Raw genomic sequence first — 13,949 nt, forward strand, 5'->3', positions numbered from 1 at the left:
ACTCTTAAAAAAGGTAGAGGACTTTCCCAAACTCACAAACAAAGACAATGTTAAGCTGCAGGAACTTAGTGACATCTTATTGGAGCCACAGTGTGCTAAACAAGATGGCGCACTCCCAGGACTTGCTTACCTGGAAACAGCTAGAGGAGTCAGGCAAATAGTGGAAAAACTTCCCTTCAACCTACAGGAAAAGTGGACAACTGTAGGAACACAGTACAAGGACACTCATCGTGTGTCATTTCCTCCTTTCTCAGTTTTCACACAATTTGTCCAGCGGCAAGCGAAAATGAGGAATGACCCAAGCTTTGCTATGTCCAAGGCCAACACCCATGTCCCTTCTCCCACAGAAAAACTGAGGTCTTATAGTCGCAAACCTACTGTGTCAGCACACAAAATGGACATTACGGCAGAGCCGGACCAGAATAATCTCAGTCCAAAGAAAATGGAGGAACCGGATCGCCAGTGCCCAATCCACAAAAAACCAAATCCACTCAAAAAGTGTAAGCTCTTTAGAGACAAAACTATTGAAGAAAATGAAAAAGCGAGATAATGCAGATTTTAATGAGCAGATCAGGACCAACCTGTTCAGACCTGTGTTCATATACAACTGTCATGTTTTATATCTTTATCATTTCTGTCTGAGGCCCTGACTTCATTTTTCTTTCTTTGGTATGTTGTGCTGATTCTTTCATTATTTATCCAATAAGTATTTTTATACACATGATGGTGGGGTTTTTCTTTTTGGCTTTGCTTCACCACATTTATACAAACACTAACTCAGTGGTGGTGCAGTACTTGTACCACAACAGATCCCAAGTGCTGGATTTTGGATGTCTTCTTCCAGTGTTTGTTCACAAGTGTTTTATAAAACAGTTTTAAGTGTGTAAGTGACACTGTCCCTCCCTTTAACTGGAAACACAAACAGATCAAACCAGCTTGTTCCAAGAAGTCAACATTCAGGTTTTAGAGGCTGAGGTGGAGCCAGCTGTGCTCGACAGGAAGTTCTGAGACTTATTGTGTCAGTGTTTGCCGGTGAGGTGATCCAGCTCAGGTGAGGTGAAGTCTTCAGCTGCACTCTGTGAACTCTTGGATCTGTGAGGAGAACCAGGACTCAGCGTCACTGCTGTAAGTGTCTCTGATCATTCAGCTTTCAATTGTCTTGGAAAGTGTTTCTGTTCAACAGGCAGCAAACATTTTCTCCTTGTTACTGCTCACTGACATCTCAGACTGCTCACTCTTTATCAGAACCACTGCAGCTCTCAGACATTAAACAGGTTCTAACAGTTTTTCAATTTTTCTTTACTGCAAATGCAAATGCAACATGTTTTTCCTTTACTTAACCAGATTCTTACTCTGGATCACATTACATTGGCCTCCAGTAACACTGTGAGGAACGTTGGAGTCATTTTTGAACAGGATGTGTCCTTCAATGCCCATATTAAACAAATATGTAGGAATGCTTTCTTCCATTTGTGCAAAATCTCTAAAATTAGAAATATCCTGTCTCAGAGTGATGCTGAAAAACTAGTTCATGCATTTATTACTTCTATTATACTATATCCTCGCATGTGATTGGCCACAATATGGAGGGATTAGAGACCGGCCCACCAGGTATTATAGGAAAAGTCATAAAGCCTTTGAATGAAAACAACCGCTGTTGTGACAGTGATGTACACAGTCTTGTTGGTATATGTATGATTTCTATAGATTTGACATAAAAACTTGATACAGATAATTATTTGTTAAAAGTGAGACATTTTAAATGAGAATAAGAAAGAAAAGTATTTCTTTGTGCCCCCCTTTCCCTGTTATTGCCACATCTGCCCCCCTGGCAAAACTTTGCTAGACCCGCCCCTGCACAGTTACCAGCTGTCAGCTACAAAGATGATGGGTGGTTATCTTCCGTCCCTCTGTCCTTTACCTTTTCTTCTGACCACCCATTGTCTTGACCATCCAGCTGATACTAGAAAGTAATATTAAATAAATTCTAACAACAACTGATCAAGTTTAAACGTGCTGCTGTTGTTTAGTGCAACATCCGCTGGTTTCCTCTTTCTGCCGCAAAGTGATAAGGAGATGAGACATCAGAAAAGCCGATGTAAGTCCCAGCAAAAGACGCAAACTCAGCAGTCTGCAACAACAGGTGATCATTGATCAGTTTCATGATTGAAGTAGCAACAGGAGAGGGAGGGGAGAGAATGAGAGAAGAAGAGGCAGCTGTGCAGCGTAACGACAGAATAACTCCAGCTTTGTGTCTTTGTTTCATTGTAGCTGAAGTTCGGGACAAACTGTGTTCCTTTTCAGCTCAATGCGAAATACGTAATATTTTCTCTGAATACGGGATGATTCCGTTTTTTACGGGATGTTTGGCAACTTTACTAACGAACCTTATGAATAAAATAAAGTTCACTATCAGTAACATCATAGCACCCACCCAGCTGTATAGAAACTCTGTCATGCTAGCTCACGCAGTATGAGTTATTGTAACTGACTGTAAAAAGTCAGCACAACGAAAATAAACTCCACCTAAACTTGGTTTATATCTGACCCAGATAGACTGCAGGTCATAACTTCTTACCTGAAGTTCAGTTCACCTGACACTCGGACCAGCCACCGCCTCGGGTCTCTCCTCCTCCTGCCTCCCCTTTCCTTCATCCACCTGCTGGCCTCTGTGGAAGCTCCGCCATAGCCACCACCGAACAACTGAGTTATTTTTACAGATAGCCCAGCATCTGACCAATCCACCACCTTTCATTGTTTATACTGTTACAAAAACGAAAAAAAAAAAAAAAAAACATCGGCCCATAAAAACAAAAAATCACCATCGGGCATACCGGACATATGCCTGGTATGCCCGATGGCCAGTCCAGCTATGATTGGAGCATAGCTGAGCCACTGTGTGGGAGCTGAGCAGCAAAAGGAAATTAAGTGAGGAGCTGGTTCTCGCTCAATGGGAGTCGACTCTTCTGATTCACTATAAAGGACTCTCTAAGCACGGCTGTTAGAGCTGATGCTTTTGCGCACGACACATTTTGGAACATTACGTTGTGTGTCATGGATACTGTTGACTCCAAATCTCCCGACCACTATGTCAATCTGAGACAGCAAGACCGAGACAAGACCCAGGAATCCGAGACCAAGACAAGACCAAGACCAAAGTCTGTCGAGACCAAGACCACGTAAAAGTGGTCTCGAGACCGGTCTCGAGACAAGGGATGGGTACCGGTATCCGGTGCCATTTGATAGCTTGCTGCGAGACCTTACACCGAGCACATCTACTGCCGGTGTGGTGCCTGTTATCGGACCCGGAGTTAGCAACATCCCCCAAGAACCCGAAGAGTAGTTTCCTGGTCCCTAGCCCTGCCAGTTTAGCTGAAATGATGACGGATGATGATGGCAGCAGAAGCCGTTCTTCTCTGCGTGAGTAGCCTAATGTAAAGTCGTGTGTAATTTACGTTGAGTAGGCTAACCACGTTATTAAATTAATGTATATAAGGTAAACTAGCAACACCGTCATAGTTACATGCGGGTGTCTTCTTGTTTGATAGAGTGATACCATATGCCCTATAGCTGCAAAAAAGGCTAACATTGTATCTTTTTACAAAAAAAACAGCTAAACATGATAGGTTTTAGGACAAAGTTTGTGTTTTCCATTGTTTAACCCTTTAAGACCTACCATAGAACCAAGTCCGCCAGAGCTTACTTTATATTTTTACATGCTGTAGTGCCAGTTTTGGGAGCATTTCAAGTTGCTATACATCAATACAACTGTTATCGCCCAAATTTTAATAATATGTATGCATTAAGTCCATAGTAACTACATAAATTGCAAAAAAGTGCAATAAACTACAAAAAAATTGAAAATCGTTTTTGTTTTTTTTACATAATATTATAAAGCAAATCTGCAAAGTAAACAGCATGTGCATCAAAATAAACTATTTAAAGCAGTGCAATTTGAGTTCTAAGCATCCCAGAAACTATTCAGAAAAGCATGAAGTCAAACATGACTTTTAAAAACACCAGTATAGGCTTGTAAGGCTTATAATTAAAAAAGGCCTTACATTTAAGTAAGTAAGTACAACTCCTCTGATTTCATATGCAAAAAAAAATTTTTGCACTAGCTTCTGGTTCTGGTTCTACAGGGATTTAAAAATAGTTATGCAAAATGGAGCGTGACCGCTCCTACCAGCTTTAAAGGGTTAAGCACCAGTTCGAGCACAGTTTAAGCATCTGCACAGTTTTAAAAGTACCGTTTTGGCACCGGTATCGGATAAAACCTAAATGATACCCATCCCTGCTCGAGACCAAGACATCCAACTCTAGTATTGGCTTCCCTTCATTGGCTTCCTCTTAAATCCAGAATTCAAAATCCTGCTCCTCACATACAAGGTCTTAAATAAGGTCTGCAGCGACACTGCAGACCACGCCCTGCCACACACATCAAACACGTAAAATAAATATTTATGCACTTTTGCATTCACTTTTTGTTTTTTGTTATTTTTACTAGAGATGGATCGATCCGATATTACGTATCGGTATCGGTCCGATACTGACCTAAATTACTGGACCGGATATCGGAGAAAAATAAAAAATGTAATCCAATCCATTAAATATCACGAAAGCACCTCACAAAACTTGCAACAGTATGCATCACGTGATAGAGCGGCTGTGGCATGCGGGACCTGTCGGTGGTCTGGATAGCATGTGGAGCTTCGCTAGCAACCCGGCATTTCATCTCCGACAAAGTTATCCCGAGAGAAGTAAAGCAAGTGTGTAAGTCCATCTCTGAATGTTTGTAAAGCATTCCTGCGTTAAGCTTAACAAGCGACTGCCTCTTCTTGCTGCTACTTCAGTCGTGAAACTGCTTAATGATCAGCTGATCGGCTTTTCTGTCGCGAGTCCGTCTCTCTTGTTTGTTTTTGGCCCACTTTGCACCAGAAAGAGGAAACCAGCGGCTGAACAACAGCAGCACGTTTAAGCTTGATCAGCTGTTGTTAGAATGTATTTAATATTACTTTCTACACCAGGATCTTTTTCTACGTAGCTGACGGCTGGTAACTGTGCAGGGGCAGATCTAGCAAAGTTTAGCCAGGGGGGCCGATAGGGCATTAACTGGGAAAAGGGGGCACAAAGACATACTTTTCTTTCTTATTCTCATTTAAAATGTCGAGCTTTTAATAAATAATTATCTGACACCCAAAGTTTTAATTTGATGTAAAATGAATAGAAGTCAATTACTGTATATAGTGACTATTAAGTCTAATATATATACCCTAGTAAGCTATAGTACTTTTTACTTTGGGAAGGTACCATCTGTGCAGTCTGCAATTTTGTTGAAGAAAGATGTTGAATCTATTTAATATTTCTTGAAAAATAATTGATTTCTGTGCATTTATTTTTCACACTGCATCAAATTAAGGTTGATTACGTCGATTAAGCATCATGAGGGGTGGTTCCCTATTTTTTATTTATTTATGTTGTTGCTGGGAGTTGGAACCCTATTAGTTATTTTTTTTTTTTTTTGCATACAGGTATAACAGAATAGCTTTAGTGTAGTTGTTGTTTTAAACTTGAGTATGAAGTTATACAAAATGCAGCAAGATATTTAAAAAAAACAGTTTTGTTGATTAAAAAACACTATATCGGATTCATATCGGTATCGGCAGATATCCAAATTTATGATATCGGTATCGGAATCGGACATAAAAAAGTGGTATCGTGCCATCTCTAATTTTTACACAGTGTTCTGAATGATTAACAATGGTCTACAGCCAATCTTGTGTATTATTATACAAACTTTGGTTGTAAGATTCAGATAGCTATTTAATAAAAGCTAAATATTTTTAATGAGAATAAGAAAGAAAAGTATATCTTTGTGCCCCCCTCTCCCTGTTAATGCCCTACATGGACCCCGGGCAACACTTTGCTAGATCCGCCCCTGCACAGTTACCAGCTGTCAGCTTCTTAGAAAAGGATCCTGGTGTTATTTGTCTCTCAGAAACAGTTCATAACTTCCCTTCAACTCATTCATGTCAACTAAAAGGTAAACCTGTTTCTCCATCACCTGTTCAGCTCTGATGATTCAGTAAGGACATCTCCTGGTTTCGACCAGCCGCCTTTACAGCTGTGGCTCCAGAAAACATCAGCTGATACTAGAATTAATATCAAATAAATTCTAACAGCAGCTGATCAAGCTTAAACGTGCTGCTGTTGTTTAGCGCAACATCCGCCGGCTTCCTCTTTCTGGCACAAAGTGGGTGATAAACAAACACGAGAGAAAAGCCAATCAGCTGATCATTTATCAGTTTCATGATTGAAGTTGCAACAGGCAAGAGAATGACAGGGGAAGAGTCCGCTGTGCAGCGTAACGAGAGAATAAATCCAGCTTTGTGTCTTTTTCCATTGTAGCTGAAGTACGGGACAAACTGTGTTCCTTTTCAGCTCAATACGAAATGTGTAATATTTTCTCTGAATGCGGGACGATTCCGTTTGCACGGGACGTTTGGCAACTCTACTAACGAACCTTATGAATACAATAAAGTTCACCATCAGTAACAAAGCATGCACCCAGCTGTATAGAAAGTCTGTCATGCTAGCTAGCGCGCAGTATGACTTATTTTAACTGATTGTAAAAAGTCAGCACAACGAAAATATACATAATGTCTTACCTGACATTCAGTTCACCGGACACTCGTACCGGCGGCGCGCGAGAGAGAGAGGGGTGTGAAACGAGACAGAGAACCGCTCTCGGTGTAAGCCAGTCGCTCGGCTCCTGCATGTCCTTTCTGTCATACACCGGTGGCTAGCTGCCCTCTGTTGGAGCTCCGCGTTAGCCACCACCAAACAACTCAGTTGTTTTTGCACATCGACCAGCATCTGGACAATCCACCACCTTTCACTGTTTATACCATTACTAAATTGAATCATCGGCCCATAAAAGCGAAAATGTGACTCCGAGTCTGTGCGAGTATTTGTGAGAGACCCGGGAGGTGAAACAAGAGAGAGAGTCGCCCTAGCTGGTGCTTTTCAGCCAAGCGCTAGCTAGCCGGCTAGCTGCCATATGGCAGCAACATCGTCAGAGCACTGTTGCTAATATGGGATGTCTTGATAAAACGAACAGATATTTGAAGTTTACACAGCTACATTTTTGCCTGAAAATATCTTAAAAGTTTATTTTGTCACCTAGAAACATTAATAAAAGCAATATATAAAACGAAGAGGTGGGCTCCATTGTTTGACTGGCAGAGGTGAGCTATGAATTGTGGGATATGGCGGCAGAGGTGTGCTATGAATTGTGGGATATGGAGTTTTCCATCATGTCAATGGGCCAAAATTTGCACTAAAATATTAATATTTAAAAAAGTATAAAAGTCATAAATCCCAAAAGTCATAGTACACCATTCCAGATCCAGCCGCACAAAATGATATAACATTTGTGAAGCTTGTCTCAAAACTCTGGGGTGAGTTATTAAGTGTGCCTCTTGGCATAGGCACAAATAATAATTATTGTACTTAAGGCACTTCAGGTATCTGTACTTGAGTATTTTTATTTTCAGACTACTTTTTACTTTTGTTCCCTACATTTTTAAACAAATATCTGTACTTTCTATTTCTTACATTTTCAAAACAAATTAATCAGATTTACTAATTCATTTCCCTCTCATTCTGTGAGACTGAATTTAAAATGCAGATAAGAAAATGAAGTGGTGGATGTATCTCTCATTTAATATAAACTTCAAGAAATTAATCAGCCAAGATCAGAAGATTCTAACTAATCCCTAACAAACATTGAAGACTGTGTAAAGAAGAATACTGACTGGATCAACTTTATGGAAAAAAAAAGTACTGACTTTGATGTGTTCTTTGTTTATAAATGAGTCATTTTGTGTTTTTCACAGTTCAAAGATGGAGGAACCTGCTCAGACACAACTTCTGAAAACGCTGGGAGATTTGGGAGAAAAGGAACTGAAATATTTTAAGTGGTATCTACAGAAACCTCAGTTACTGGGCGGTTTACCAGTAATCCCAAAGACTGATCTTCAGACGGCTGATAACACAGAGACAGTGAATTTGATGATCAGCAAATACAAATTTGAAGATGCTTTGGAAGTCACAAAGAAGATTTTGGAAAAAGTCAAGACTCAAACAAGTCAGTAAGGGGTAAACAAAATAACACGAAACATGAAATTTTGGCTGAATTATGTCTTGATGCCTGCTTAATCATCCATGTAAAGAAATCCCCAAAAGGTTGATTCTGTTCATCATTCATTCTGTTCGTCATTCATCCAAGTGACTTCTTCAGTCTCAGCTGACTGCAGGTTCCCCCAATCTTATAAAGAGTACATTTGCACAAAAAATGAAACCAGCCCACTGTATGAACAATGGGCTGTGAGGTCAGTTCCTTGATCATTTATATGCAAATATAAAAGTCTCAAATTGATCAAGGAGCATTTTCCCTTTTCACGTAAATGGCCTCCTTGACTCCGCACTCAAACCAGCGTTCCTCCCTGTCCAGGATGTTACATCCTCATCATTGAAAGAGCGTCCACTGGCCTTTAGGTGTATCCTCTTAGCCAGAGGTTGTTTGGTTTCCCTGATGTATAGATCCTGGCAATCCTCCTGCACTTAACAGTGTACACTATGTTGTGTCGGGGACCCGATTTAAAAGCCATGGAGATGCGGTGTTTAGAGAAAATGCATCTCAACTGTTCCGATACTCCTGACACATACAGGATCACTAAGCTTTTTCACTTAAGCAGCGGTTGTCCTTCTCTCCTGGATCATCCTGGAGCTTCCTTTAGGCGCCTTCTCAGCTTTGACAAATGTCCAGCTGGGATAACCACATTTACTCAGGGCCTTCTTGATGTGATGTTCTTCTGCTTCACTGGCTGCTGTGTCTGTGGTATAGATGTGAAAAGCAGCTGGTATTTTTATCTGTATTTGTATTTGTTGAGGAGGGAAAAGTATTTGTATTTGTAAATGTATTTGAATAAAATTCAAAATAGGCGTAAAAATCGGGGTTTTTTGCGTTACACTTCTAATTAACATTATAATGTAAGTATTCTTTAATCATATCCATTATAATAATTATGGATATGCAATATTAGTTGATGTTCTTCCATAAATCCAACAATGAACATGTAAGAAGGAACGTAATTGAAAAGAAAATAACATAACAGCCTCACCCATGGTTAAACCAACAACTAATAAAATACCATTGTGAACATTATGAACTCCACCACCACCCGTCCTTGTTGGAGGACGCTGAACAGACAGGGAAACTGACTTGCAGGGGCAGAACATGGCTGTGATGATGAACTGGTGCTGGTGGGGGGGGGGGGGGTTGGCAGACAGCACCAGGAGAGGATGCTTTAAGTGCAGGTGATTATGCATAGCAGATGTTGTAAGATGTTTGATATCTCTGCCTCTGCTGATTTGACTTTTGCACACAATACATAACAGTTTGGTTTCATCTGCAGCGCTGAAAGTAAAAGACCCAGGGAAACTGAGTTAACCAAGATAAGATAAGATAACTTTTATCAGTCCCACACGTGGGAAATTTATTTCATCACAGCAGGAAGTGGACAGTGCAAAAGTTAGATAGCAAAAATTAGAATACAATAAGAATAAAATACTGTACACAACTGTACAGAATACATCCATCCATCCATTCACTTCCGCTTATCCTTTTCAGGGGGGCGCTGGAGCCTATCCCAGCTGTCATAGGGCGAGAGGCGGGGTACACCCTGGACAGGTCGCCAGTCTGTCGCAGGGCCAACACACAGGGACAGACAACCATTCACACTCACATTCACTCGCACATTCACACCTAGTGACAATTTGGATTATCCAATTAACCTATCCCCACAAGCTGCATGTCTTTGGATGGTGGGAGGAAGCCAGAGTACCCGGAGAGAACCCACGCAAACACGGGGAGAACATGCAAACTCCACACAGAAAGACCCCGGCCTGATGGTGGAATTGAACTCAGGACCTTCTTGCTGTGCGGCAATAGTGCTAACCACCGTGCCACCGTGTACAGAATACAATAAAGTAAAATAAAATACTTTATACAGTGGAATAATATAGAATAAAATAGAAAATAGGATAAAAATAGAATACAAATTCTATATACAACTGAGTAAAAAAAATAATTAATTATAAAATATTAAATAATAACTAGAGATGGACCGATCCGATATTACGTATCGGTATCGGTCCCATACTGACCTAAATTACTGGATCGGATATCGGAGAAAAATAAAAAATGTAATCCGATCCATTAAATATCACGAAAGCACCTCACAAAACTTGCAACACGCCGTAACTCGCCTCAGAACGTTAGCACGTCGGAGCAGTATGCATCACGTGATAGAGCGGCTGTGGCATGCGGGACCTGTCGGTGGTCTGGATAGCATGTGGAGCTTCGCTAGCAACCCGGCATTTCATCTCCGACAAAGTTATCCCGAGAGAAGTAAAGCAAGTGTGTAAGTCCATCTCTGAATGTTTGTAAAGCATTCCCACGTTAAGCTTAACGAGCGACTGCCTCTCGCTCTCCGGCTGCTACTTCAATCGTGAAACTGCTTAAATGATCAGCTGATCGGCTTTTCTGTCGCGAGTCCGTCTCTCTTGTTTGTTTTTGGTCCACTTTGCACCAGAAAGAGGAAACCAGCGGCTGAACAACAGCAGCACGTTTAAGCTTGATAAGCTGTTGTTACAATTTATTTAATATTACTTTCTACTCGAGGATCTTTTTCTACGTAGCTGACGGCTGGTAACTGTGCAGGGGCGGATCTAGCAAAGTTTAGCCAGGGGGGCCGATAGGGCATTAACTGGGAAAAGGGGGCACAAAGACATACTTTTCTTTCTTATTCTCATTTAAAATGTCTAGCTTTTAATAAATAATTATCTGACACCCAAAGTTTTAATTTGATGTAAAATGAATAGAAGTCCATTACTGTATATAGTGACTATTAAGTCTAATATATATACCCTAGTAAGCTATAGTACTTTTTCCTTTGGGAAGGTACCATCTGTGCAGTCTGCAATTTTGTTGAAGAAAGAAAGAAAGATTGATTTCTGTGCATTTTTTTTTCACACTGCATCAAATTAAGGTTGATTACGTCGATTAAACATCATGAGGTGGCGCGTGAGGGGTGGTTCCCTATTTTTTTATTTTTTTATTTTTGTTGTTGCTGGGAGTCGGAACCCTATTAGTTAGGTTGCTTAATATTTACGCTAAGTACTCTTTAAAATACCAGAATAGGGAGGATGGTGTAGGTCTAAGTTTATTAGATTGATCAGTATTGCTGAACTATGAAATATTTTTTTTGTATACAGGTATAACAGGATAGCTTTAGTGTAGTTGTTGTTTTAAACTTGAGTATGAACTTGCAGACTTGCAAAATGCAGCAAGATATTTTAAAAAACAGTTTTGTTGATTAAAAAACACTATATCGGATTCATATCGGTATCGGCAGATATCCAAATTTATGATATCGGTATCGGTATCGGACATAAAAAAGTGGTATCCTGCCATCTCTAATAATAACAATAAAAAACAATAAAAATCCATGAAAAACATAAATTTCACACCCAAACCTCAACTCTCGCAGCCCAGTACCAAACCACTCATGGACCAGTACCGATCCATGGCCCGGGGCTTGGGGGCCGCTGGTCTAAATTGCCGAGCTAACAGAGCTCCATAAACAGAGCGAACATGAGAGCACCCGACTGCATAACGTCAGTAATGCAGCATAACTGATTAATCTCCCGATCTTCACCAAAGTTATAAACTGCCTCTGAAACCCAGTTAAGGTACGAAACAATCTATTCAACAAAAATAGTGATGCAGTTCAGTCTTTTATTACTCAACTGTGCCGTCTCAGTTGCTGTGTGGAGCAGCCGGTGTCAGTCACTTTTTTGCACGTCACTCATCCGGTCATGTACTGTGGTCTCATAAGGAAACTCATCTTTCTGATATACATTTTTTCTTGTTCCCGAATACAAATATTTTTTTAAAGTATTTGTGTGAAATAAGTATTCGTAAAAAACACATTATTTGTGCATTTCCGAATACCGTATTCGGGTTCACCTCCACCCCTATTCTGTGGGGATGGTGTTCTCTCTGTGTTGTAGTTTCCAGATGGGTTTTCCATTTTTTCCATTTCCATTTCCAGACCACCTTTATGCTCCAGTGGATGATGAGAGTCAAACCTTAAATACGTATGTGTAGGTTCACGGTACACGTCAGCTTTTAGATGTCCCCCATTCAAAATCTCACAGTCTAAGAAGGCCAACCTGCCACTTTTCATATCCTCCCTGGTAAATTTGATGTGTCGGTCTACCGAGTTAATGTGATCCATGAAATGTGGTAGATCCTGAGATTTGATTTTCACCCAAGTGTCATCCACATACCTGAACCAATGGCTTGGTGGTGTTCCAGGGTAGGATAGCAAAGCCCTCTTTTCCACTTCTTCCATGTACAAATTAGCCACGATGGGTGAAACTGGGGAACCCATGGCACACCCATGTTTCTGCCTGTAGAACTGACCCTTGTATGTGAAATAGGTGGGATGAAGACACAGTTCCAAGAGCAAACACACTTGGTCAGTGCTGAGAGTGGTCCTGTTGCTGAGGTTGGTGTCATCCTGTAATCTCTTATGAACTACCTCCAACGCTTCCATGACTGGGATACAAGTGAAGAGAGATGCCAACCATCCCATCCATCAATCCATCCATCCTCATCCGCTTTATCCGGGGCCGGGTCGCGGGGGCAGCAGCCTAAGCCAACCATCCCTTTAACGTTAACTAGTAATGACTTCATGAACTTCTTCACAAATAAAATTTTTATCATTAGAGAAAAAATTACCAATAATCATCCCACAGATGTAATATTATCTACAGCTACTCTTAGTACCATTGATGTTAAGTTAGACTCTTTTTCTCCAATTGATCTTTCTGAGTTAACTTCAATAATGACTTCCTCCAAACCATCAACGAGTCTTTTTAAGCTTGATAAGCTGTTGTTAGAATTTCTACATTTCTACATTCCTACAAAACTGCTCAAAGAAGTCCTGCCATTAATTAATTCTTCGATCTTAAATATGATCAACCTATCTCTAATAATCGGCTATGTACCACAGGCCTTCAAGCTGGCTGTAGTTAAACCTTTACTCAAAAAGCATCTCTAGACCCAGCAGTCTTAGCTAATTATAGGCCAATCTCCAACCTTCCTTTATATCAAACATCCTTGAAAGAGTAGTTGTCAAACAGCTAACAGATCATCTGCAGAGGTTTATTTGAAGAGTTTCAGTCAGGTTTCAGAGCTCATCACAGCACAGAAACAGCTTTAGTGAAGGTTACAAATGATCTTCTTATGGCCTCTGACAGTGGACTCATCTCTGTGCTTGTCCTGCTAGACCTCAGTGCAGCGTTCGATACTGTTGACCATAATATCCTATTAGAGCGATTAGAACATGCTGTAGGTATTACAGGTACTGCGCTGCAGTGGTTTGTATCATATCTATCTAATAGACTCCAGTTTGTGCATGTAAATGGAGAGTCCTCTTCACACACTGAGGTTAATTATGGAGTTCCACAGGGTTCAGTGCTAGGACCAATTCTGTTTACATTATACATGCTTCCCTTAGGCAGTATCATTAGAAGACATAGCATACATTTTCACTGCTATGCAGATGACACCCAGCTCTATCTGTCCATGAAGCCAGATAACACACCAATTAGTTAAACTGCAGGAATGTCTTAAAGACATAAAGACCTGGATGGCCGCTAACTTTCTGCTTCTTAATTCAGATAAAACTGAGGTTATTGTACTCGGCCCTGAAAATCTTAGAAATATGGTATCTAACCAGATTCTTACTCTGGATGGCATTACCTTGGCCTCCAGTAACACTGTGAGGAACCTTGGAGTCATTTTTGACCAGGAC

The 13,949-nt window shown here is 40.6% G+C and overlaps 1 protein-coding gene across 2 annotated transcripts in view; it reads left to right on the forward strand.

The window, feature by feature from the left end:
* Positions 1-1,004: 1,004 nt before the first annotated feature.
* LOC308396112 (protein NLRC3-like) overlaps positions 1,005-13,949 on the forward strand; it is a 30,657-nt gene continuing 17,712 nt past the window's right edge. For both annotated transcript variants that reach the window (XM_080881204.1, XM_080881205.1), the window contains exons 1-2: positions 1,005-1,125; positions 7,899-8,149. In XM_080881204.1, the coding sequence (XP_080737330.1) occupies positions 7,906-8,149 (244 nt within the window). In that variant the 5' untranslated portion in view covers positions 1,005-1,125; positions 7,899-7,905. The remainder of the gene's footprint in view (positions 1,126-7,898; positions 8,150-13,949) is intronic.

This window comes from Rhamphochromis sp. 'chilingali' (assembly GCF_963969265.1).
Source record: "Rhamphochromis sp. 'chilingali' genome assembly, chromosome: 1".
NCBI classification, from domain to species: domain Eukaryota; kingdom Metazoa; phylum Chordata; class Actinopteri; order Cichliformes; family Cichlidae; genus Rhamphochromis; species Rhamphochromis sp. 'chilingali'.